At 37.5% G+C, this 27,909-nt stretch overlaps 2 protein-coding genes across 3 annotated transcripts in view; one reads left to right on the top strand and one right to left on the bottom strand.

Moving 5' to 3' along the window:
- The window catches only part of AKAP7 (A-kinase anchoring protein 7), an 81,127-nt gene that overhangs the window by 16,185 nt on the left and 37,033 nt on the right, over positions 1–27,909 (top strand). For both annotated transcript variants that reach the window (XM_088053621.1, XM_005518348.3), the window contains exons 6-7: positions 5,692–5,804; positions 16,076–16,220. In XM_088053621.1, coding sequence (XP_087909747.1) covers positions 5,692–5,804; positions 16,076–16,220 — 258 coding nt within the window. The remainder of the gene's footprint in view (positions 1–5,691; positions 5,805–16,075; positions 16,221–27,909) is intronic.
- MSH5 (mutS homolog 5) lies at positions 10,255–12,699 on the bottom strand. The gene has a single exon (XM_005518347.2). The coding sequence runs from the start codon at positions 12,697–12,699 to the stop codon at positions 10,255–10,257; it is 2,445 nt and encodes an 814-aa protein (XP_005518404.2).

Genomic DNA, 27,909 nt, shown 5'->3' with positions numbered 1-27,909 from the left:
TTCTTCTAAATGGTAGTTCTATAAACTATATAGAAAATTGTTTGATAATAAAAACATCTGAAAGTGGCCATTGCATGTTTGCTAATACCAGTGTAAATGTAGGTTTGCCAAAGATGTAAGTCCAGGAAAAGCAGAGCTAATGTGGATCTTCTGTTTGTTCTGATTTGTTAGTTACTTCCCAAAAATCCATTAAAACATATTAGCATAATTTAATTATCTGCCAGGAATAGTGCTAAACTGTTCTGACAGAGGTTTAAGGAGTATTTTAATAACTCTTTGTCAAAGTCTTTTTATAAATGGTGCCCTTACAGTGACATAAACAATTACAGGACTTTTTAAAAAACTTTCTTTCTTATGCTTTGCTGCATCACAGAATATTTGAAGGACTGTTGTGCTTTAGTCCCAGCTGGCAGCTCAGTCCCATGTAGCCATAGCCACTCGCTCACTTTTCCCCGGATATTTAGGAGAGAGAATCAGAGGAGTAAAAGTGAGAAGACTTGTGGGTTGACCTGAATTCAGTTAAACAGGGAAAGCAAAAGCCACGCACTCAAGCAGAGCAAAACAAGGAATTAATTCACCTCTTCCCATGGGCAGGCACATATTCAGACATCTCCAGGAGATCAGGGCTCTATCACTAACAGTGACTTGGGAAGACAAGAGTCCATTCTCCTTCCTTCTTTCCCCAGCACAGTATATGCTGAGGGTGATGCTATACAGTATGGGATATCCCTGTGGTCAGTTGGGATCAGCTGTCCCAGCTGTGTCCCCTCCCAGCTCCTTGTGCACAACTAGCCTGCTTGCTGGAGAGGTGGGCTGAGAAACAGGAAAGGTCTTGGCTCTGTGCAAGTGCTGCTCAGTAGTAACCAAGACATCCTTGAACGATCAAACCTCTGTTCATCATAAATCAAAAAAATAACCCAATACTAGGTACTATGAAGAAAATTACCCAGCCAAAAGCAGCATAAGAACTAAGTGAATTTGGAAAAGATAATGAATTGCTTGATTTTTATTTTAATAACTATATTGTAAATGCTGCTTGAAGCTGATAAAAGTGAATAAGTGAATCCTGTTTTTCACGTACAGGATTTGCAGATGTTGATTTTATGGATTAATGATGCGTGTTATGGTCTGACCATGAGAGGGAGCTTGTATTTCATGAGAACAGAAGAGTTACTCTTCTGTTTATACATACAAATACTTCATTTGGTTTTGGTCCTTCGTTTTTAAGAAATGTTGATTTGTTGGCTTATATATTTTAATACAGTTAGGACTGCACTGTAGTACAACAGTCAGTTAGTACAACTAACTTAGTAATTTTCTTTAGCTTTAGTTGTGTATAAATGACATTTAGTCTAATCTCTTTGAATTGATTTCGTAGCAGTCTACACTACAGAGCAAGAGAAAAGGAAAGCGAGTCATTTTGCCCATCTTCCTCTCCAGATGCATTGCAGCTTTACTCAAGCATAAACTTACATTGCCACCAAGCCAAAGCAATCTGACCCCTTTATGCAGCCACATGGAGAATTCAGCTGTGGTAAAATTAACGTTTTTACTTTTGCCAGCTAATCTTTAGCCTATTCAGCTTGCCCATGAAGTTTACTGTATAGCTACATAACTGCTGGCAGAAAAGTCAGGAGCAGTGGCAGGTATGGGGCTGGAGAGGAACAGTCTTATTCTGACAAGGATGATAGTTTATGAGCTTCTTTAAAAATTGTGAAACCACACATTTAGCATCCATTTGAAGGTGAATTGCATTGCCCTCCCTTCAGGCAGCCTAGGGAAATAGTTTAATTCAGTTAATTTAGTTCACTTTAGTTACAGTTGGCTGAAACTATGATAAATTAATTTTGCCTCTTGTTGGTTGTTCTTAGGTCATTTCATATGATGAAAAAATTGGACTCTCAAAGGTATTATAATTTTCCATTAGAACAACTGATTTGTATGAAGTGAACAAAAAGGTGGCAGTCCAAATTGCTGTTGTTTAGTTAGGTGGGACTGGAAGTATGATTCTCTGAAATCATACTGAAAGCAGGGACAGCAAATGCTTTTAATTTACATTCTTTTTCATATAGTGCTGCCAAACACTGAATTGCAATAGCTCTGATAAATAGCTTACTAAAATGAAGCAGTATGCTTATTGTGGTTTAAAAGAAGGTACTCTCACCCACTTTTTGTGATCATAACAAACTTATAGGAAGTATTAGAATGGATTGAAGCCAGTATAAGAAGCAAGTTTTCTTAGGAAATTCTACTTATGTTTCTTTTTCAGTTTAGGACTTCGCTTTCACATTGTCACTGTTGTGTAAGGTTTACCTTATGTACTGACATAGGTGCACAAAGTGGGGATTGCTTGGCCCAGCTGCTCCATGGATCCTACTTTATGAACGAGCTCATCTTTCTTATGTATATGTGTGTGGTGATGGAGAGAAACAAAACAACCCACGCATACTTCTGATTAGTGCTTGAAAAAACAGTATAGCTCATTGACATATGGCAGTGGTCTGGGACAGTGACAGCTCACTGTAGAAGTACACAACCAAGGAGCAGTGCAGCAACTGCTGGGAAACTGGCTTGACTCTGGCTTATCTTTTGGCCCATCTCTTAAAAAACCCTAAGAACATAATAATTTTAGCATGGCTTAACATGATAGTTCTAATGGTAAGTTTTCTATGCTCAGTTTTTCTTCATTTCCAAGTGTAAAGTCAAAAACAATTTAAATAAAAAGACAGAATACAGTTGCTAAATTATAAATCTTTTAATTGAAGGAACATATTTTGAAACAAGCAGAAATTAGTAGTCTGGAAGTAAACATGTATGTAGCAGGTTTCTGTGTCTGATGAAATCCTGGGAAAGAAGATGGCCATTTGTATTATGGAATATGGCTCAATATGCAATTTTACTATGAACTGTTCTGTATTGATCTAGCTGTTGAATTTTTGAGCTTTTCCTACATAAAGTGGTTCTGAGTAAGCTTCATATATCATATTTCCATTCTAATTATAGGGAAAGAGTTGTCTAATGGATTCAGCTGCATCCAGTGTAAGAGGCAGATGACATTCAGTAATTTTGACATTATAAAAATGAGGTACAAAATGATATTACAGAGTACTTCAAACTGCATGAATGGCAGTCTGAAAGCTGTCCAAAAATTTGTTCCAGGAAGTCATTGAGCTTGTAAAAATAGCTTTAACATTTCTAGGGTATACTTTGAAGCTGCAAACATCAGTCAGCCTGAGGCTAATAAAAGAAAACATAGATTTTGTTAGATTTTTCAGTCTTAGTAATGATAATGTCTGGAGGAAAGATGGAGAATACTCATTTGTCAAGACCCCTGGGCATTGTCTGTCTATTTTTCTCATCCTTGGCCTCTAATTTCTTTCAGTTTACCTCATACCCATCATAAACTTCAACTTTTGTGTATTTGCCAGTCGACAAATCCACTTTTATGCTGTCTCACAAGCCTAGAACTTTCTCTTGCCCACAGCATCCATGTGTCCTTTCCAGTTACTGTTAAATCCCTTCTTGTAGCCACTTCTTCAAAGAGCTTCATGGATATTAATAACATTACATTATCTTGTACCTTCCTATGCTCTCAGGAAAACATTTTTCTTTATTTCTTTTTTTCCCTTCCACTTACTCAGATTTCATTCTATTTTCATTATTTTTGAAGAAGGAAACATTGTGTTAATTATGTTCATAAGTTACCTTAGCCAGTAAAATGTCACACTTTCTGTACATCAAACTCTACGAAACTGGGGCTATCTGTGGTCCCAGCAAGCCCAGTGTCTTGAGCCTGTGATGTTTAATACATCTATGCCAGGACAAAGCCGTGTGAGAACTCTGATGCCTATGAGAACATGTGTAGACGCACACCCGCACATAACTTCGTTAAGTTTAAAACTGCAGTCTCTCTTTCTCTGTGTGCTCTTCTCTTCTGACCCAGGTTTTCATTGTTTTTTTCTTAATGGGAATTGCCAGGTATGAAAGAGGATTTTGGAAAGATAAGTGGAACAGATATTGAACAAAGCTATTTCGCACAAAATGAAGAAGACAGGCAGGCCGGTGGTTCTGTTCAGCAGGGTAAAGTGCAGGTGCCCAGCTGTCCCACCCAATTCCCACACATTCACAGCACTGTGCTGAGATGCCTGGGTTCACAGTCCTGTGATCAGAGGCACATTGGTAAACCTCTGCTCTGATACTAAGCTCTTACCAGAGGGGACACTTGGATAGATGCAGATCATCAGCACAGATCCTAATTGCAGAGTGTGAGATAGGACTGCATGGCCCAAGATGTGATGGCAGGAAAAAAAATGGAGTTTTCAGAAGGGAAAAAAAGAGTGCTATGCACAAGACTGAGTCAGAACATCACATAGTAGTGTAAACCTTGGTCTGGTAAGATTTACCCTTTGCTGGAACACCAACATCAATAGGTCCCCAAATTGTGCTGTTCAGAGAATAGATACAGGAGCCAGAAAGCTTAGTGGGGATTCAGTGTAAGTTTAGAAATGTCTCCCACAGACAAAATTTAAAATAATACAGGTTGGTCAGCTGTACTTGTGTTGTTTGCTTCACAATGTGATACTGTTTCTTCCTGGTGTCAGAAAGAGGACTGTTGAACTATCAAGTAAAGAAGGTATATATTTAAATGAACATACATTGTTTTGATAAGGGCTGATTAAATTTATATGATAGAATTACTAATTTTTTCCCCTCTTTTGATTTTAGTTTGATTGTATGAGTGAACTAGACCTACACCTAGCAAAAAATTGGAAGCTGTACTTGCAAAGAAAAAAAAAGCTTAAGGTTTTGCAGTTTTTCTGTTTTTCAGCAATAGAAATATTCTATTTGCCAGTATTATTTTTACCACAGATTTTACAATTTTTTTCAATTTTATCTAAACCTTTTTCAAACAAATTTTTCATGTTGAAAGTATTTAATCTAAAAAAAATGATGGAACACAACTCAAAAGTTACGCTGAAATTTATTTCTAAGAAATTAAACATTATATTGGGCAGATGAGTTGCAAAACAATAAACTAGGTAAGTGTTGCAGAGTTGTTTTGGCATGGACTATAAAGAGATGAAATTATGAAAAAGTACATTAAAAGTAGGAAATTACCTCAGAAGGCAACAGTGAAGCATTAAAACCCAAGCAAAAATCATCAACACACTTGATATGTTCTCTAATGCTGGCATGTAAATCCAGTGCCAAAACTTACAGCTTTCACTTCCAGATTTCCTCTGGTCTGACTGCGAGATTAAAAACAGTATTCTGTGGTGAATTCTATTATCTGTATTTGGGTAAATTGAGAATTTTGTTACATACTCAGAGTTTTCCTGAAGTTTCCCACACTTCCAGTGAGAGCGACTCCTGAACAGTGCTAATGTTGAGTTTCTAGTTTGATAGCAAAATAAGACATCATGAACAGCTTTCTAATTGCCATTATTTAACTGATATTAACTGTAAATATTTCACATTAAATACTATATTAATTTTCACATGAAATAATATACACCTCTGAAGAAATAATATGTACCTTTGAAATTAAGTAGAAATCTCCCTGCCATTTAGTACTCATCATCTTTTTTCTTTCATGTGAAGGAGCCATGACTAAAATTACATCTGAAAGCACATTTTAAGCATGATATTATGTAATATTTTTGTATTGATACACTTTTCTCCTTCTGTCAGAGACCATGAAAAAGATATTTCAAGAAAAGGGGATCATGGCAGGTGAAGAAAGAGCTTTTAAACCACATCTGACCTTCATGAAATTGTCAAAATCAACAGAGCTACGTAAGGAGGTGAGCTCACATTTCTCATAGCTCAGCAGCAATCTACAAAGTTTAATTTGGAGATGGGCAGTGTTCTTTATGCTGTAGCATCATATTTGCTACTTTGTAACCAGCTGAAAAGGTAAGACTTTAACACTTGGTTTTTAAAGAAAAAATTAACGTATCTACCATATAAGCGGTCCTGTACTGTAATTTACCCCTCTTGCCCCTCTTGATATGCTCAGTGCAGTAGAATCATGGTCTGTTTTCTGTTGGGAAATTAGGCAAGACCAAAGGATAAAAGTAAAATAATAAAAAAAATAAAAAAAAAATATTTCATGTTCAGAGTTGCAGAACTCCCATCGGGGGTAGATTGTATGCATGCAATTTTTTTTTTTCTGAATTTTGTTACTGTATAGGAGAAAATGAGCAAATAAACAGTGGAATTTCTGTTTGGATTATGCACAGTAGACAGACTGTTAGTTCTCTCTATTGAATATGCTTTGGTGAATTTCAGAGTAATGAGGAAAAACTATATTAATATATATATTAATATAATATATATATATAGTATATATAATTTAATATAATATATCTTCTATATTCTCTCTTGAAAGTTATTTCTTGCCTAGTAATTAGATTTTTGGCAAAATACAGAAATACATGAAAATAGGATATAATTGTGATTAAAATATATAGAAACAATATTAGTGTACCTATTTTTTGTTTCATACTAATTTAACTGTAGTACTGTATTATATTTAACACAAGGTATATGTCCATACATGTTTTTACTAACATTATATAGAATATTTTATGTGATTTTTTAACACTGACTAGGAAAATAATTTTCAGGAAAAAATATTTTAAATAGGAATTATAGTACATAAAACTAATCTTTTGATACTTCCTTAATAGTGGGCATTAAAAAAATCCTTAAAAGTTTAATTGGAAATATCTCTAAAGATGCTAAAGGTGCATGTTTTAATTAAGTAGTATTTTGAAATCAGTAGAAAGAAGGTAGTGAGATTTGAGATACATCAAGAAAATTTGAGGACAAGCATACCTGCTCTAAAATAGAACTAAGGACTTATCCACAGGATATAGGTGGTATTTGATACGAAATTTGTAAACTCACAGAAGCTTTTGCTTGAAATGACAGTTGGATTTTTAAAATGCTAGTTTCAGTCCACTTCTAGAATATCTGCTGTTCAGTGATTTAGTTAAAACATCTGAGACAATCAGGGTGGGGTTTTTGCTATTCTGTATTTCTACTTTTTTTGGCTGGTTGGTTGTTTCATTTACATTTATCTACGTTCCATGAAATATTAGTCAGGATACATCCTTCCTGTGTTCTGATATTCACTGCTGCTGACAGAACCAGGTCAGTGTCATTCCAAATCATCTTCCTGAGCCCTCCATAATGTTGGATAATGCATGTGATCTACTGTATAGAAAGATATTATGTGTTAAAAAACTGTACATTTTTCTCTGTCAATTCAGTGTCAGGCATCAGTCTTTACTATATTTTTTTCTTTTATTGTATTCCTGCATTTAGTTAGTTTCATGCATTTACAGAAAACAGTAAATAAAAATATGAATCATAAAAGGAATAATTATTTTGATATTTTGATATATAATTATATCATACAATGTCTAATTGCATTTTCAAAGCATGCAACAATATGAAAAGCAAGAAAAAGGAAGTGGATGAAGCTTACATAAGCGAGCTTATAAGAGCAAATAGTACTGAAGTGGTTGAGTACAGTTCTCAGCCATTGCTTTATAATGATATTAATTTATTTTTTAAATATAAGCTTCCTTATTTGACACAATATGCTTTTAAGTCACTCTCCTCTTAATGGCATCTAAATTCCACCAAAGTTATATTTTGGGGAAAAAAAATACCTGTTTTTAAATTACATTATATTTTATATAATATATATATATTATATTGTATATTAATTATATTAATTTTAATTAATATAATTGCAGGCATTTTGAAATGCATATATTCTGAAGAGACTTTAACTTTCCTAAAGTTAAAAATTATATTTACAAAGCAAAGAGTTTGAGAACTCAAAACAAGTAAAGATCTTAAGAAATCAGGTTTTCAGTTTGAAGGCACGTCACTGAGCACATCTAAAAAACTTGGAAACATATATTAATAAAGGATGAAAGTATGAAATAAAGTGGATTAGAAAAGAGCTGTCTGGTTTACTGTACCCCCTTCAGCTTCTCAGATTAAAGGACTTATTTACCTACTTAGAAGTGGGACCAGCTCGTTCCTCATGCTTAGTTGGACATTTTTCAGTTTAGATGTGCCACTGAAAACTTCCCAAAAAAAGAGGTATCATGTGCTCCTAGATGTCCTTGTGGAAGGAGACAAAGGGATATAATTTACCTGAATATGTTCAGCTATTTCCAGCATTATTTGCATGATAAGAATCCTGGGTTAGTATCGTTACCTTCTATGCAAAGAACCGAATGAAGCACAATAAAATAAGCAACTGGAATTTTGCATTTGAAGATAATGTTTCTGTTCCTTCTTCCCACGCTTAGCTCCTGAGCTGCAACCAGTCAATCACAAGTCCTGTATTTTCCATTTGTCCAGGTTCCTGTTTATTTCAGGGTGTGTTGTGAGGTACTTCATAAATGCAGTATGACGTTTGAAGGTCCTTTGATAACTAGTACTGCCAGAAATGCAAATGCTGTGAAATGAATTTCATAAGTAGATGACTGACAGCTAAATTGCTCTGATGGCATCTGCTTAATTAGTGCAGAGTGTATCTCTAGCCTAGACAGTGGTTGACAACAAAAAACTGGCAAAATTATAAATTATGAATCTTTTATATATTATATTCTTTCGTATGGTGTATCTTTGAGATGCTGCATGTATAGTTAGTAAAACAGAATATATTATTGAGAAAAACGTTTGTATTTGCAACACTTCTGAGTATTTTCAATGCCTGATTCACTGTTGCCAGTCACTTTAATGGTATCATCATGATACCAGATATTATGCAGGCAGTATTATTATGATTGCACTGGAAATAGCATTAAATGCACATTTCAGTAATTTACTCTTGTATTTTTTAATGTAAATTATGTTGAATTTGTCACTTTCCAGTTTTATACAGAAATAACTTAAGGTACTTATTTGGTAATAATAATAGTTTCCTTCATCATCAAGGAGGAAATTCCAAAACAAACCCAAAGCAGTGTCTCCAATTTCAGATCTTTTAGAGGTATGTTGATACTCATCTTTTTGCTATGTTCAGCCAGATATACCAGGTAACATGTTTAATACTGATAATTATGAAGGGATTTAATTTTTTTTAATGTAAATTTTCTCTCATTTTGTGACATTAATATTTTCGGCTTCTTGAAATTACATATAGATGAGAGATGTAGTATGTCTTTTATTTGCCATAATGTAAATGGTTAGATCAAGTTGTGACAGACAATAAGCTATCTAATGTCTCTTCTGTCTTATTTACATGGGGAATCTCAGGCACTTGTCTGGCTACAGGAAAGGTTATTACTTTGATGGTATTTAGATATGGCTCTTGCATCATTAATCTGTTAATGATTTTTTTTGCGTATGTGTACATAAAATACTGTGTTCAGTAAAGATTGTTTGCATGACAAGAGAAGTGAAAGGAAATCCTCCCTTTGTGGTATTAATCCTCAAATGTTAATAACTGAAAATAGAATAGAAAATGTGAATTTCTCTCTTACATTCCTAGGTTTATAATTTTGCCTTTATTTATACCCATGTGGCATAGACACATAGTACGTTTAATACAACTGTATTATACAGGACCTTAAAGAGAACAGTTCTTAGTAAAACCATGGCACTTTATTTATCACTGAATCTGACCACCAGCATTCTTTTTTTAATAACTCCTGGGATCTCTTGCATTTGGATAGAAAAGCTGATAAAAGAAAAGCCATAGAGCCATTAAATCCCTCTGCATTGTCACTTATCAGCCTCTATGTCAGTGGTTTGTATTTCGACAACTGTTAGTTGTTGGTACAAGAGTCTGAGTCACATACTTACTTGGAATCTTTGATGCTGATCCTAAAATGGCTTAAACCGTCACTTTGGCACAATATGAAACAATAAACAAATTATTTTAATAGTCTTCTAAGACCAGAAGAAATGTATTGTGATTTTTCTACAGTATATTTTTTTAATCTGAGGTTCCAACAATAGGGACAGAAAATACACAAACTGGGTAACCCAGTAGCTGGAAGAGGTTCTTAAAATTCTTCCTCTTCATACACTTATATGATACACCATATAGCAGGGATATGTAAGTACTTGGTTTAAACAAGAATAAGGAAGGACATAACTGCAGATAGTTTGTTACAAGCTAAATGTCCTGTGAGGTGTTATGTCACAGTGATCATTCTTTGAAGTGCCAGACTCTCCATGGTAGATATGATGCACTCTAAGCATTTACACATACCCTTGCTACAGGACTGAGGCCGCAGAAGGCAACACCTCTTTAGACATGAACTCTTCTAAGTTCACTTGGGGATCATCAAGGTCTATGCTAAGAAACTTTTCCACAACAGACTTGCATTTTTCCATCCTATCACCTTTCGAAGGATGATCAAGACGTTTGATAGGCTTTCCATTGCGGATCAGTTCTGATACTTCCACTCCTCTTTCAATAATTTTGGCTGGCATTCCTGCTAATGCAGCAATATTGGCAGCGTGACTAATGGTGGACACGCCCTCTTTGATCTGATAGAAAAATATCAACTCCTCTCCATCCTGATGGGTCTCCATGGTCAGGTACTCCAGAAGAGGTGTGTCAGGCAGGAGTTCTAGTTGCATCAAACTGTGAAAATTAGTAGAGACAAAGACCTGTGGACACTGTGTTCCTTGTCTGATCCAGTACCTCAGGACAGCAGCCAGAAGGGACAGGCCATCCACTGTGTTGGTCCCTTTACCAAACTCATCAATAAGTACTAGGGACCTCTCTGTGGCATTGTTTACAGCCTTGGCAACCTGGTTAAGATCAATCATGAATGTGGAGAGCCCTACAGAAACTGATTCCCTACTGTGGATTCTTGTGTAAATCCCATCAATTACTCCAATCTCTGCCTCTGCTGCAGGGACGTAACTGCCGATTAGAGCCATGAACACTATAAGACCTACTTGCTTTAGGTAAACACTCTTTCCAGAAGAGTTGGGCCCTGTGATGATCTTTATTCGTCTGGTAGCCTCGCCGCTGTCGACAGGGTTGGCCACAAAAGTCTTTGCACATAGTTCCATGAGTGGATGTCTTCCATCCTTGATGTGGAAGCCGTGGCGGTGAGTAAAGCGAGGTCGGCAATAGGCGTTTTCCCGGGCCATCGCTGCCAAGGCTAGCAGCACATCAAGGTGTGCAGTGTACTCAATCACACTGTTAAGTACTTCAGACTTCTCCAAGATCCTTGTTTGCAGCTGGTGCATGATGAGTGTTTCCTGGTCTCTGATCTCAGAGTGCAGGTCACCCAGCAGACTGTCTAGCTCCTTGGTCCGGGCACTTCTGTATTGCAGTTTATTGTCTGACATGAACATGAAGTCCAAGCCTTCAATTTCGAAGTCAGTCTTATCCACCATATTTGGTAGGCGTGGAATGGACAGGAGGAACCCAATCAAAGGAATGTAGATCACAGAACAAGAGGGAATATGACTGTCCAAAGTCTCCAGTTCTTTTTGTGCCACTTCTGTAAGGAAGCCTGGCAGTCCCATCAGCTTTCTTTTCTTCTCATCAATCGTGGAATCTACATTGGGTCTAACAGTGAAGCGGTTCTCTGAGAGGCTGCCTTCAAAGTCTACCACTTTGCTAATTAGGTTAGCAATGTAGTGCAGATCATCAGTGAAGACAGATGAAATAGTCTGAAAAAGTTCAATAGTGCTGGGCAGAGAACGACACGTGTCTCTAAGGCACACTGCATTGTATGCCGTCTTATACAGTGCTTGCCAGTCACTAACTTTTGTGTTGGAAAGAGTCATTCTCTTTAAAATAAGAGGCACATTTTTAATATTCTTGAGGCAGTTTTGAAGAGTAAGGACTGTTTCATGGTTCTGAGCCAGAAGGAAGAAGTTGATAACATCCAGCCGTTTGTTCAGCTCTGTCAGGTTCCGGGTAGGTCGTGTGAGCCACAGCCTCAGCAGTTTTTCTCCCCATTTGCATCTGCAACGATTTAAAATTCCATATAAGCTGAATCCTTCTTTTAGTCCACTGGACAGCTTGTACACAGAAGGATGGATATCACTTTTAAATATCTGCAGGACACAGTAAGCGTCTTGGTCCATATTCACAGTATCTGACAGCACAAATTTTTTAAAGGCCAAAATAGGAACTGCTATACTGCTGTCTTCGAGTTCAACTCCAACTCTTCTTCTGTCTAGAAACTTAAGGAGGCCCCCTAAGGCTCGTATCATGAGTGGACTCTCAAAAGGGATGACTGAGGACAAATAGAGAATTTTCTCAGTGGCAGTCATATGAGATGGGATAAAAGGAAATTGCCTAGACAGGATCCGTTGCTTGCTGACTTCTAGACCAAAATCTATGTTAGGAAACAGGACAATTTCTGGTTTTCGTATGTCTTTATCACCAGCAGTAGCTGTTAGGTTGGTCAGGAATTTGGCAATATTCTGGTCCTGTTTTGCACTGGTCACTATGCATTGAGGGTTAAGTTCCCCAGTCACTTTTTGCAGTAGCTTGAGGTCTTCATTATCAGGTGTCTCAGGCATGAAGTAGACTGAGCAGTCTTCTGTATCATAGTAAGTAATTGCCAGCTGCCCTGCATACCACAAAACAGACATATGTGTCTCCGAGTGCTCTTGCTCCTCTTGTTCCTCTTGCTCAGGCCCAAGCGACGGTGGCAAGGCACAGCTCGTGGCTGATGTGGCACTCATTCTGTTGGCAAGAGGTATTTTTATTCACAACTCATCCAAAACGTCCTGAGAAGCAACTTTAATTGACAATAGGAGGTTGACACTCACTCTTCCAGCTCTGGAGAACCTAAGATGCTGCCAGGAATTACCTATAAATGTTCAAGTGAAAAGATGCAGCCAGTAACTACAGCCACTGTCAGCTTCCAAGGAAGGTGTAACAGAGCTAACTACCAGCATTAGTTTTACAGTTTTTCTTCGTGTCCTTTTAAGTATCTATGTACGCCCAAGTACCCATAAATACAGTAACATGCATGGACATGTATACCCATGTACAAAATCATCCTCCCTCAGAGGTTTGTTATGCGCACCTGCGCTGACCATGGCTTCTCTCAGCAGTGCGGCCTCGTGGCTTGGCCATCATTTCAGGGCCGCAGCCCCATATTTATGCTGCACCATCACACAGCACCTGTTTCTGTACAAGCTCGTAATGGATCAGACATATCAGTCCCTATCAGCACCATACTTCCAATCCTCTCCCGTTTCTTTGCTCGCTACTCACCCTCCTCACCACAGACGGGCAGCTCGGCTCAGCTGCTGCGCCTCCCCGCATCCCAAAAGCGTTGTGCTGTCCCCTTTCCCTTCCTCTCTGGGCGGGAGCTCGGCGCTCCGTCCCCAGCGCCCGTCAGGGGGCCCGCACCCGCCTGTGCAGCCGGGCCGCGCCCACAGCGGCCCTGGCCCGGCTGGCGGCTCGGCCGCCCCACAAGGAGCGACCCTCGGGCCGCCTGCGGGCCCCGCCTGGCTGGAGCACCGCAGTGGGGTGCTGGGTTGTGGGGTCTGGACACGGAGCCCGGAGATACTTGCGGCTCTGCTATTTGCGCTGTCACCACTGGAGTCTTCCTGCTCCTGGGCCCGAGGCTGGCTGTGGCAGTAGTTACGGGGGCTGCATGGGGTTCAACTGCTGGGATAGCGGGCTGTGCCTTCGCAGAGACACGGGGAGAAAAGCCAGACACTGCAGGGCTGCCAGAGGCATTCTCCCCGGTGATCTGGCAGTCCTGCAAGAGCTGCTTGTGCTGTGCCTCTCCAGGCCCACGTTACACAGCCACATCCTTTACAGACATCACCCATTACAGTGCTTCCTCGAGAGGCATATGTCTTCCTCCTTCCCTTCCAGCACTAAACACTTCAAAGTGGCCTCTCAAATAGTCTTGTTTCTCACCCTCCTCCACTATAGCTTATCTTTATTATCAGCATCTCTACTATTCCCGTGTGGTAACAACTTTTCTCTTGCATCTCTACTGCTCCAGACCCTTTCAGTTAAGAAATGAGCCGTGACCTTCTCATGCACCTCCATTGCTTCATCCTTTCACATCTCACTGCAGCAGCACTCCAGAAACTATTCCAGTTACTAAAAATACCATAGATTTCCCATGGCTGCTTTTCCAAATACCTTTCAGTAGTGCATCGCAAGCACAACTCAATTCCTGAGCATTTGACATTTTGATTCACACCTTACCAACCTGTCTTTGACAAGCAACATCCCAACCTCTTGTAAATGTTATATTTTTTATTGGAGCATGGAGTTGTGATTTTTGTCTTTTCTTCATTTCATTCTAGAAGTACTCAAGGCTTCACATTTTGACAAGTGTTCTCCTGGCTGAAAACATATTTTTTTATTACTAATTGATGTCTACCTGTATTTCCAAGAACTGTCAGCCAAAAAGCAAGGAATAATGATTTCATTATGAATCAATAATGATTTCAGAATAGCCTTAGTACATAAGGGCTAGTCTAGCCATAGAATATAACATTTTAAATAACTACTGTGAGAACGGAATAAATGTAGACTTCCACAGAGATGTAGACTCCCAGATTTCCATTTTCTGAAATGAAAAGCATGCACCACTAGATGTCATCATTCCAGTGATTAAGGAAATGAAAGGACATTGGACCTTTGCTAAAGTAGACTTTTTACACTGATGAGCTGCCGAGAAACCACAGGCAAACCGGGACTTTGCAGTGGTTGGGGTTGTAAAGCTGAGGGTTCAGGGTGTTGTCGGGTTCACTGTGCAAACACATGGGGGGGTGTGCAGAGAGAGAGGTTAGGGAGGAACACAAAAGAGGAGTGGATGATGTGGTCTGCAAAAGGGGCCAGTCCTGTTTAAAATGAGGCTGGTGGGCACACTTGTCCAACTCATTGCCGAGGGCAAATGTCTGTATCCTCCCCAAACTGTGTGTGTGGGGAGTGCAGGTGTTCACTGCCAAACCTCAAGCTGGCCCAGCCAGCAAGTGGGAGACCCATGGGCTCAGTAAGAGGCCAGCAATCTGGGCAGGGGTGTTGTGGGGACAGAAGGGCCATGGTGGTGCTCCAGGAATGCACAAACGTGAACATGGAGAGAAAGTCATGCGCATCCTACACTGTTGACCTTCTGTCCCTGCCAGGAGTGACCTGCACTTGTATCTCCTGTGAGCCCCATGTGCAGGTGCTGGTGAAGGCAGTGGCATCCATGTAGTCAGCCATGTCTGTGTCCTTTGAGCATGGGTATGTGTCTCTGGGAGGTGAAAGCAGCAGGTACATCCATTGAAGACTGAGGCTCCCACACACTGGGCTGCGTTCCAGCAGCCAGGCCATAGGGACCACTGGAGTCGAGCTGCTAGAGGCTCCTAATATTCCTTAGCATAGAGCAATGATACTTAAATAGCAAACAGCATTATTGGGAGATAGATTGAAGGAGAAAATACTGAATTTCTACAGAGATCATTTATTTTTATTGACAATGCAGTGGAATGAGGACCCCTAAACTCTTAAAGTAACTACTGAAATATTTTCTGAAAATAGCTTCATAAAATATTTATTGTGTTCTGTTTCATATATATAAAACTGCATGATTCCAATATTATAATCCCAGTAAGTTTTTAGATATACTGAGATTAAAAATCTAGCGCTGGTAAAATACAACCATTTTTTCCTGTGTGCTGATTTAATGACTCAGAAAACTGCCCTTGATGACCATTTGAGATGCTTCCTTGTAGCAGCATGCCCAGTGATGACAGCAAGAATAATTTCCAGTTACTTGTTCCATGGACACTGTTGCAAACCATTGGAAGTTAAAGCAGTTATATATCTATTGTGTGTATCTATTTGTTTCCTACACACTGAAAAAGAAGTGGTGGAAAGGAGGAATAATGACACTTTCATTTTATTGTTAACTTCTGCAGTAGACAGTGCTTCCCTAAAAGAGAAGATTTGGAACATGATTATTTCTGTATTCTTTTTGCATCTTGAAGTAGTTTTCCATATTAACTGTACTTACGGTTAAAATGAAAACTATAGAAATTAAATATGAAAATTCATTCTCCAAGCAGAATGCCTAACTGAATTTTATGTTGATTTTCAAAGGTGAAAAAAATTGACTCTAGTCTGTATGAAGATTTCAAAAACCATTATTTTGGAGATGAAGTCTTGCATCGCTTTGATCTTTGCTCCATGTTCAAAAAAAAGCAACCAAATGGTTACTACTGCTGTGAGTCCTCTATTGTTTTTGGTGAGTACATCTTAATTTTTTTCTGGTCAGTTGCGTTTCTGAGTTATATGTGCAAAAAGCCATTTTTTCTGGAATGTGTGTTAGGCAATTATTGTAAGATTCATGGAGTCTGACAGAAGTCTCTCCCTTAGTCTTGGCTCGGTAGGAACTCTATGCAGTGGTTCTCACTGACAGCTAAAGTTTATGTTCGATTATCCATCTCCAGAATCCCATTCCATTTCTCATCCTAAAATGAGTGTTTAAGTTAAGTGAGATGTATCACTCCCCAGAGCTGCTTATCTCTCTGTTGACTTTAAGTACAGCCTGTGTGACTAAGTCATATTAGACACAGTACTTATAGATGATTAAAGCTAAGTGAAATGTCTCTGGTTTGGCAGAGATGTGACCTTATTTGGACTACATTCATGTACAGAGAGAATTTCAGTGGCAGATTTGATAATAACTCTTCAGAATACTGTTAGACTTTAAACATTGTACAGACACCTTGCTAAATTATTACAATGATAGAAATCACAGTTGTGTTTTCCTGCTTTGTCTGATCAGAAATACCACTGTTAGAAGTTAGTGCTGGTTTCAGGACTATATTTAGGATTTTGTTGACAATTTGGTTTCTCCCTTGTGGTGACTTCTTTGTGCTGCAGCATTGCTGCTGGAAGTGCTTACTGGCTTTAAGGATTGTTCTGAGGACTTTAATTAATACTTAAACAATACTTGAAACATGCCAGGCACTTCACAGATTCTAATTGTGTTAATATTTTGTTTGTGCTTAGGGTCACCTTCATTTAGCTTAGCTAAATTGTTATCAAAAAAATCAAAAGCAGTACAGAGGAAAAAAGTATAGGATGTGGCAAAACTATTGCAAAATCCAGATCAGTCAAAATCAAAATGAGATATATTTATTTATCGATATATCTGTCTTATCATATTTATTACCTTGTGTTATGTATGACTCATAGTTTTATCTTTGTGTATATAACTATATATATAATATCTTCTGTACATGTTTGTGTATTTAAATATTTTTATATGCATCCAAATGCTTCAGAGAAAGAGAAATTGCAAGATCATTTAACGTGGTCTAGCATTTTTGATCTGGGTGAAATTGAGGCTCTGCTATTTACAAATATTCTTCAGACTATTCTGGAATATGATTAAGGAATTTAGTATATAACTCATTACAAAAAAAGAATCTGCTTAGTAATATATTTGGTAGATATATTTTTCCCAAACATTTGTTTAAATCTGCCTTGTTGAACTTGTCTTGTGACATCTCAGATTGCTGAAATGAGACAGTCTTTCAGCAGTCTTTTGAATGTGAGTCCCATTAAATGGTTTACAACAGCAGTCAATCAACCAGTATTCAAAACAAGAATCAGATGCTTGTTTGGCTTTAACTCAATCCCAGTATGACCATGCGTAAAGAATTTATGTGTCGTTTTCACAGTCCAAACAGAATTCTGCCTTGAATTATTTTCACATGAGCACTGCATCTGGCTTTCTCTAGCCATAAAGAGAATGGATGTTCTTCACTGATATTAGATTAAGAAAAAGTGCTGTACAATCCCCATTTTTCTTAGTTTTATATGGATTTAGATGCATCTTGATGAAATATGTGCATTTAATTTCTTGGTTTTGTACATGTTAATATATATTTATTTAAAGCTGACAAGTGAAGAAAAACACTATACTGGAATAAAATTTAAATGTCTTATTTTTTAATTTCAGAGAAGGAGAAATTGTATTTTAATGAATTTTTAGAAATTCCTTTTGAAGTGTTTTAAAATGTGATTTGAATAGTGGTTTTAGTAATTATAGGTAGCTAGGGCATTAAAATAAGGGAGTTAATGTAGTTCTATTAATACGTCAGAAATAGTGAAATTTAAAAACTACTTAATACATACAAAACACTGTATCCAGATCTAGTTCTTCCTACATGTAGATGTACACAAGCACTTACATTTTCCTTGAAGTACACAGAAATTACAGAGACAGAATTTACTTGTTACATAGAGTTTAGTCAGAGTTGAGTATTTCGCATTTAATAAGATGAAAAAATCTGGAAGGGCATCAGAATTAATGTTAGAAATACATTCACAATGGATTTACTACATTACTACGATGTCCTGGCAGCCATGTCCTGGCTAAACTGTCCTGGGGTGCATCAGGCACAGCATGGCCAGCTGGGCAAGGGAGGGGAGTGTCCCACTCTGCTCTGAGCTGGGCTGGCCTCACCTCCAGTTCTGGGGGCAGTTTTGGGTGACACAATGTAAAAAAGACATTGAGCTGTTAGAGGGTGTCCAAAGGAGGGCAGCAAAGATGGTGAAGGGCCTTGAGAGGCAGCTGCATGAGGAGCAGCTGAGGTCACTTTGTCTATTCAGCCTGGAGAAGAGGAGATTGAGGGGAGACCCCATTGCAGTTAGAGCTTCCTTGTGAGGGGAAGCAGAGGGGCAGGTACTGATCTCTTCACTCTGGTGACCAGTGGCAGGACTCAAGGAAATGGCATGAAACTGGGGTGGGGGAGGTTTAGGTTGGGCGTTAGAAAAAGGTTCTTCACCCAGAGGGCAGTTGGGCACTAGAAGAGGCTCCCCAGGGAAGTCACAGCCAGAGTTCAAGAACCGTTTGGAGAATGCTCTCAGGCACAGGGTGTCACTCTTGGGCTGTTCTATGCAGGGCCAGGAGTTGGACTCAATGATCCTGATGGGTCCCTTTCAACTCAGCGTATTCTATGATTCTATGGCTAATAAGTGTCACAACATATATCAGCTGCACATTTATTTAAAAGTGTGTTTAAAAAGAGGGGAACCAAATGAGATTGATATGAATAAAAGGCAGATGTACAATACTTGCTGAACTGCATCACTATGCACTGTGGGTAATCAGGCTTTGACAGGATGTTACAGAGCATCATCCACTAACTTTAGCAGAGTCTACATCCACAGCAGAAGCTTTCTCTGTCTGTGTGCCAGCCCCACAGGGTATCTGTTCAGGAGTTAAAAATTGATGTGATAGTGAAGGTAATGTTGAAGCTTCATCTTCAAAGCAGAGTTCATTTTTCTACTTAAAGCTAACAAAACAGCAAGGCAACCAAGCGTCCTTCTTTGGACCACCCACCTCATGACAGCTGTTGTATGTCACCACAAATCCCAAAGTAGAGAGTGAATACTGGGATGAGTTAAGCTTTTCAATATATACTCCTTCACCTGAATTTGGTCAGTTTTTGATATCCTGGTAAAGATGTTCGATAGATCCTCTGACGGTCAGAAGGAGCATTATGTAAATCTTATGTCAAATATACCTTTAGTATTGTAACTTAAATATTTTCAGGATCCATTAATGAAGATTTTTGTAGACTTGTTTCAAAGAAAATTGGTTTGCAGTATTATAATGTAAAATGAGATTATATGCACATTAAAAAAAGTTATCACATGCCAAGCTGTTTTCTGTGATGTTTCTTCTGAGTGGCTTGTAAGAAGTTTATACATCTGTCTTCCCCTGTGCTATCTCTGAGGTAGAGGAACTTCAAGAAGTCTGTTGCTTGGTGGAAACCACCCAGCAGGTTACTGTTACTTTCTGCATAGCCAAAATTCATATTTCTGGAATGTGGTCCAACCTGGAGGTTAAAGTACTCTTACAGTCCCCCTCAGTCCTTGCAATCAAGCAGTAGCAATATGGAAAATAAAGTATCAGACTACAAATGTCTGTTTTATCTGCATAAAAGCATAATAATATAGTAAAAGGTAATGCTTCTTTCTGTTTAAGTAATACCTCAAAGAGATGCCTTTTGAAGTAGCAGAACACTAGTGGATTGATTTGCTTTTCAGTGGATCTATGTACAAGTTTGATGTCCAGTGTGACCTTGTCACCAAGGTCATTCTGCAGTCTCTGAGATGGGAAACAGCTGCAGAAAGTTGCCCTTCCAATCCTGAAAGGAGTGTCTAAGACAGGCAGGATCTAAAAAGTGTCTATGGTAGCCAAGCTGTGAGTATAAAATACACTGCTTGAGTAGTTGTTAATATTTGTTAATTAGCTTGCTCGTTAATTTCACATATATGTCTATATATAAAAACATAAGTTTTCAACATGTTACTGAAAAATTCATTCTTGCCAATTGCTGGTGTTAGGCTATTTAAACGATTTAAGTAACATTTTTGTAGTTTTAATAAACTTGATAAGGCTTTTGTGATACTGTTTATGCTTGTGCATTACATAGTACAATGCTAGCCAGGCAGCTGCTCAACACCCATGGCTCAAACGAAGAATAAGATGCTTCTGATGGTAAGTTGTATATGAGCCCTCCAGACTGAAGATAAGTTTGTCAGCAATAGGTTTGGGAATACCCACAGGGAAGAAAGAATTACAGAAGGAAAAACAGGAGAAAGATTCATCTGTACCTGAAACATAAAATAGATATGATAATGTCACTCTGTGAACTCTAAACAATACTGAGAAGAAACAGAAGACTGAAAATAAAAGCACTGGAAATCAATTGATAGTTGGATAGATTGTCAACATCCCTCAGTTTGCTCTTGATAAAAATGAACTTACAGTGTCAACAAAAAAGACAGTAGCATTTTGCCTTCATCATCAAGGATGAAGACATTTCACATACAGTATGCAATATGAAATTTTGCCAGTTTGTCTGAAAGCTTTTTATAGTGTCACTATCTTAAATGAAAGAAAGATTGTCATTTGTCTCCTGTAGATGCTCTCCCGCTTCTCTCTTTACTGGTGGTTTGACCTCAATGTGGTTGATTTTATTTGTATGGCAATTGAGCGTTTTCTCACACTGGGAACAGCAATGGTAAATAGGCAAATGCTGCTTTAATTGTCCATATTCTACATCCAGCAAGATTACACATGTGTTGGTTTCTATTCGCCTTCCTTCTTAATTGCATGACAGTGAATCACTTTTTGTAAAATAATGATACGTTCTTTAGTTTTACCTGTTATATGCCTTTCTTTCCTCTTGCAATTTCAAAATACCCTTAGGTTTGTTTCTTTCACTTCTTAATTTTCTTTCATTGATAGTCTATTTGTAGCCTAGCTTCTACTTTCTCCACCCTATTAGCTTGTGAGTAACTGTTTTTGAGATTATTGCATATTTGTGGCAATTCTCCCAAATTTTAATTAGCTATATGGTAGTCATAGTGCTTCTGGATAAAAATGTCTTGGGTGGTTTTCCAGGGGCTGTTTCTTAACACTTGAAATTAGTAATTAGATCACGGCTTGTGTTGAGTTTATCTAGAACTGCTGCAGTCTTGTGCATGCAGAGTGCTGAATAAGTATTTGCCTAAATAAAAAGCAACAGGTATTACATGCTAATCAGTGAAGTCTTTCCCTAAAGCACTGTTTCTCAGCTGAGTCATGTGGTAGAATATTGACTTAGAAAAATGGTTCTTTCAAACATGGCAGAGAAAAATTCACATATTGGTTATTAAGCTAGAAGCCAGGCTCTTTATGGACACTGACTACAAAGTAGCAATCCTGGGGTTTCTTACACACATCAAATACTTATCAGTTTCCTAATGACAACAGAGTGGTGCCCTTTGGATTCCTTTTCATTACTCCTGCATTAGAACTTGATGGATGGGTTCTAGCGATGTATCTCATCTTGTATTGCTACACTGGGCTGTTGCTTCTGTATTTGGTAATTTCCTGCTTTTGAAACACTGATCATTAGTATTGCGTTTTTCAGAATGAGATAGCATTTTTGTATTAGTTTTGTAAGACCAGTTACAACCTAGAAGCTGTATGGCTACTTACTGTGTCTGGATAAGGAGAAGAGGCTAATTAAGAGGGAGGTAACTAATATGGTTTGAAAATGGAAGTTTTCATTTCAGAATAATATTTCATTGTTCTGAGGCAAATTCTAATGTTTGAGCTTTAATGTTGGCAAACATGTGACAAATTCTTCATGAGACAGTGCACAGGGAGCTTCAAAGACAGGAACATGATGTTTAGAATTCAATCATTTATCTCCTCTTACTGAAACAAGCAAAAACCCTTCTCATTACTTTCTGTAATAATGAGATTTGTTTTTTGCATTTGATTATGAGATGTAATTTATTGTTCAGTATTTTTGCTATACTCTTTTTAAAATATCATAATTCATTTCTGTTCAAAAGACTATTTTCCTTTGTTTGTCAACAAAAAAGTATTTGAAGTAGTGATGTGTTTTTGTTCCAGAGCTCTTATCAGCAGTTGAAAATAAGTCAAAATAAGGTTTTCAAAAATATGTGCAAACAATGGGATAAAACTGATAAAGTAAATGTAACAGGATGCACAAAATCCTATTTGATGTCAGTAAGACTGTGATTCATAATTGAAAATTTAGTTGAGTATGTGAAAAGGCAGAATTGATTTTTCACAACATAGTATGCCATAAAAATACAATTTAATAACATCCAGCAGGTTTCTAGTGTCTTAAGTATTTATGCTTTAAAGATATTTTCCTCAGCAGACTTTGGTGTTCAAACAACTAATTTATTTTTAAATTTAATATATTAAAAATACATTGAAAATGCTTAAAACATTTAATAGTTCAATATACCTTAATTGCAAAAAAGTAAACAGACAGGTGGTGTGGAGTAAATGAAATATGTAATGTTTTTTATTGAATGGATCAGTAAATATATAATATTCTTTCATTGAATGGATCAGTGGAAGATAATTAATTTATATTCTTAAAATTTTCCTAGCTTGCAAGGTGCTTTTGTTGATACATATTATTTGTATAGTGTTGACATCAACACTCTACAAGTAATATGTTTGATTTACCATAATTGAATTAAGCTCTTTCTGCAGTGTATGAGGAGTCTTTTTTAGTAGTTTGAAGGACCTGGAATGAAAGGACAACCAGTTTTCCACTGTCCAAATGTCATCATTTTTTAGTAATTTCTGGTTAGTGTAGAACTCTTACACAGTGTATTGCATGATTCCATAGAGACTCTGTAGGTTTCCTACCTAATCCTTATGAGGTATTCTAAAATAAGATGTGGTTGCAGATCAATAGAGGTCTGTACCTCAGGGATAATGACAAACACTGATATAAAAATGTAGCTGTTGGGGAAAAGGGCTTGTTTTGAGTAATACGGCAGCTTGCATTTCTCTTTCACGACAGTACTCAGATTAATAGAAGCAGGTGTTTCCAGGATAGAAACAATAGTTTCCTTATTCTAGACTGTGCATAAAATATTTTTGAGTCCCCTAATATTTGTAAAAGTAGGTTCTTTTAGTGAAAATAATTTCAAGATAAAATGTGACAGATTTTAAAGATGCATTGTTAATGTGGCTTGTAGTGTCATTTCCTGTTTCCAAGAAAGCCGCAATGCTGTTTCTCATGAAAGCAGTAGAATGTAAGAGCAAGATTACATCAACCACAAGCTAAAACATGGCATCATTATTTTAACAGTAGCCTGCCAAGTTACTTGGTTTTAATCTGTTCTTAAACACAACAGAGAGGATTGTCACAGTACCTGCTGACTACATAGTATGTGATCTTCTATTTTTAAAATGAAGATAAGATATTTAAGATCCGCATTAATATTTGATGACAGCTAAGAGACCTGAACCTCCTCTCTGTTCATTGAACAGTTAGGCAGATATGTTGGGTAGAAAAGTTTGGAGATGTCAGTCAAGCAATATAAAGACCTTTCTGGGAGGGTGAAACAAGCTTGTTGCTGTATTACATACATGAATACATACATGAAGTTTTCATTTCTTCTTAGTGGAGTATATCTGAGTCTGCATGTGGACCCTTATTTGTCAGTGTCATGGTTTTAAGCCACTTAACTTTTTTAAGTTATCCAGCCAGGGACAGTCCAGCATTGCACATAATCCCCCTGCCCCGCACATACCAGAGGATGTGGGGTTTTTACACTGCCTTTCATGCTAGTGGCAATTCCTTCCCTGCTCCATTGCAGAATTAAATGTGCTAACCACCCATGGCATGTGCTATGTGGTGTTACTCTAGTGTTTGATGTACCTCTCTCACTCGTGCTTTGGAAGTGACAGGGAGCACTTGGGATCACATGGAGATAACAGTGCTAAATGCAGCTATTTTCCCTGCTTCTCATGTGTGGGTGCCACCACTAGACTGATGCTATAATGTTTAGCTATGTACTAATTTCTGTATCGGCATCAGCAGCTCAGGAGGTGTGCATGGCCAAAGCCATGGTACCCAGGTGTAGGTTGAACAGGCAGACATGCTTACACTTACCAGACATGCTTATAGACAGCTGAAGGTATGCTTCCAATTTTTTAACTTTCTAAACATGCCTACTCTGTATTTTCTGAGACAGAGTGGGTTCACACTGCTTGCAATCTGAGCAAATATCTGGGCATATGTGGTTGCCAAAGTGCTGAGCTTGACAGTTTCAGTTGGCAGCACAGATTTCTATTCACATAGATTTGTATTAGCTATTGGTACAGCAAGAGTGTCCTTTCTGGACTGCATGTTTTTACTTTAGGTAAATAGTTTACTTTGTGAGGTCCCAAGACATTGCAGTTGACCCTTTAACACGTACTTTTAAAAACCTCTGCTGTTACTTCATGTTTTGCAAAGAGCAGGCTTGTCTTATAGAATTCTAAGTAGCCATCCACAGCCTAGGGATTACACCAGAAAGTAATTGCTGACTGAAGACTGTTTGAAAAACCTTTTGCCTTTTAAATCATTTATTTAGAGAAGCAGTGAAAATGCCACAGTTGAATTTTAATACCTAGGCTACCATCGCTTATTTTTTTTTTTTAATGTTTAAGTTGGTTTGAATCAGAAACCTTAGATGCTGAACTTTATTGTTTTAATCAAGAGAACAAACAAAAGCCTTTTTTACACATATAAATGCTCCTAATTAAATGCTTTTGGAAAGTGGGTCAAGCTGAACAGCAACAAAGCACTCTCTTATTCCAAAATAAGACTGTTCACATATGGAATTATTCAGAAACAGCTCTTAGTACTTTAAAATTCCCAGGCAGTGTTAATCTGTCTTATCTTTCAAATGCAGACAAGCTCTATAGTTTTCCTTCCCCATTCCTATCGTATTGCAGATTCAAAACACATTGGATATTAAAATTTTTCATCACTTGATTAGTTTGTTACATCACCTCTGGAAGAAGAGGAGATTTGTTAGTATATCTTTAATATTAGAAATGTTATTTTCACATGTAAGCAAGTAAAAGCAGACATTATTTTGATTGGGATGTACTCTTTCAGATGATTATGTTGAATTCTTTGTAATCTTTATTATTAGTAAATTCAGCTTTCTGTACATTGTAGTTTCCTTTCCTGATGTATACAATATCTCAAATAACATATTGCCCACAATCCAGATTATGGTTACACTATTTCCTTCTTCTAGTTGTCTTGCAGTTAACTAGTCAGAGCTTCTCATTTTTATGTTTTTATTCCCAGAAATATGCTGAATATCTGGTTTAACTTTATTCACAATTCATTGCCAGGACTGGTTTGACTGTACTTAGTCAGTACTTACTTGACTCTAGTCTTGAGATAGCTTTTCTTAATTTTCTAAGAACACAAAACACATGAAAGTATGCTGTGTCTCCAAATGGAGTTTAAAATATTACAGTACAACTCTTTCTATATAGGCATAAAACCCTAAGTATTTCAGAGAAAACCAAATTGCATAATTTGAAATATAGATGTGTAAACCCTAATGCCCTAGTTATTTGAGAACTATTGCAAATATTTCCCATATAAAGAGTCATCTGTATTTTTACTTCTTTGTATCATGATGCCTTTTATTTGGTTTTATGACCAACTTGCATAATGATATTGTGTTTATTCAGGTGCTTATGAGGAATAAGGAATAAGGTTTTAGAGGTTTGGTTCTTTCTTACTGTTTATCTGCACATTCAGTTTTAAACTCTCCACTCACTTTCAGTCCTTCTCTTCTTTCTCTGTTTGGGACTTAAGTAGTAGGGGGCCAGTGGTGGTGAGATTCTAAGGAAAAGAAAATATTATTTTGGGAGAATATTGGTTTGTGTTAGTAGATTTGAAAGGTGAGAATTATAAAGTAGAATGTGATAGCTGAGTACAAAATATTTTTTATTATCTGGATATATTTGAACTATTTAGCTTCCCTTTTGTTTAGAGGAGGAATCTTGTCTAAATGAGTTGCTAAAACACATGGAATTAGTCAGCTGCATAAACCTGATAAGTTTCTCTTCTTTAGCACTAGCTATTCTGACTGCTGAATTTTTATTTCAATACTTTTGTCTTTATGGTTTATTTAATATAGCAGAAGAATCTGTAAGGGTTTGTGTTTTGTCACATATATATATTTTCAATGTAAATTTACATTTGTGCAAATTCAAGTGTAAAGATCTGTCAGTGCAGTTATGTTAACAACTTCGTACTAGTAGGGCAATTACAATAAGAAATCTGCACATCTTCAGACTCTTTTAAGGGCTGTTTTCCCAAGCAAATTTAGGTCCACAGTGCTGGCCCCCACAGTCTCCTGCACTGTGAAATATAACATGTATTGAATGTATGTACCTGGCTAAAAAGTGCATTTCATAGGTTGAAAAGTCATTCTGTTTTGTATTAAAGGAGGGGGTTGTTACATATCCTTGTGTATAAATAAAATTTACAAGTAAAAAAAAAAAAAGTATTAGATTAATATCTTCTGTAGGAATTTGGTCCCAGAATGAGATGCATCCATTTCCAGTTGTGGGGAGTCCAGTATCTCAAGAGTAGAGTCAAGAAAGTCTGAACTGAATGTTGCATTGAACAAGCCAGGCATCAACACCTCTTTGTCTTACTTTGATTTTTGAGTTAGGCATCTCAACCAACTGGGATCCAAAACCTCTGCTTATGATACATGGCTACTTAAATCCGGTTTCACGTTTTATTTTAAAGAGGAAATACTTCTTACATACATAGTTTGTTTGCAAATTGAACTGGATATTTGGGCTTTTTTCTTCTCTCAACTTGGGGAAATTCAAGCCCCCAAAGACTTGCAAAGCCACAAATGGCAGCTTAGTGTGGAAGCTTAATGATGCACCAGTGTTCTTCAGGGAGCTTCACCAGAGCAGCAGAGAATTCAGACTTCATGGAGCCAAAGAATGAGCTCCACCCCTGCCCCAAATCAGACTCTGTAATCCTATGAATATTTTCTGGAGTGTTTAGTCTTAAGGAAGTCACAAGCACAATGCTAAAATGCTCGCTGAGCTCTTAATCTTGTGGCTGATTTAGAAAAGGGAGTGTCCAGATTCTGGATTCTAAGCCCAGGCTGTTCAAAGTGAGCCAGTTACGAACATGACTATTTCTGCTACTGGACAACAGGAGAATATGTGGGGTTTATTCAATTTCTGGATGCAGACACATCACTCCTGGCTAAATGCTCTGTTTGATGCTTGTCTTTTTTTGGTATTCATTAGAAACAAATTATCAATATATAGGATTGATAAATGCATATTATATTTATGAACCTCTGTGTGTGTTTACATGTTTGCATATAGTGCACATGCATGCATGTTTACTGTAAGGTGATGCAAGACACTGCTTTTAAGCAGCTCCTTTTCTTGCTGAAATCCTTGTAATTAATTTAGCCACAGTGGTGGGTGTTCGTTCACATGGAGGAGGTTAAAAAAAGCACAGCAGAAAAGCATTGAATAATGTGGGTTTGGACAGCATTTGTCTGTGGGACTTGTATGGTGCCTTGACATATAT

Source organism: Pseudopodoces humilis, chromosome 3 (assembly GCF_049639895.1).
Source record: "Pseudopodoces humilis isolate 2021_Gansu_Grassland_sample_001 chromosome 3, ASM4963989v1, whole genome shotgun sequence".
In the NCBI taxonomy this organism is placed as follows: domain Eukaryota; kingdom Metazoa; phylum Chordata; class Aves; order Passeriformes; family Paridae; genus Pseudopodoces; species Pseudopodoces humilis.
The sequence above is the reverse complement of the archived record's forward strand: the minus strand, read 5'-3'. Positions and strand labels throughout refer to the sequence as shown.

What these genes read in the sequence shown, in the direction of transcription:
- MSH5 (XM_005518347.2), bottom strand. Translation starts at nt 12,699, where the DNA reads ATGAGTGCCACATCAGCCACGAGCTGTGCCTTGCCACCGTCGCTTGGG.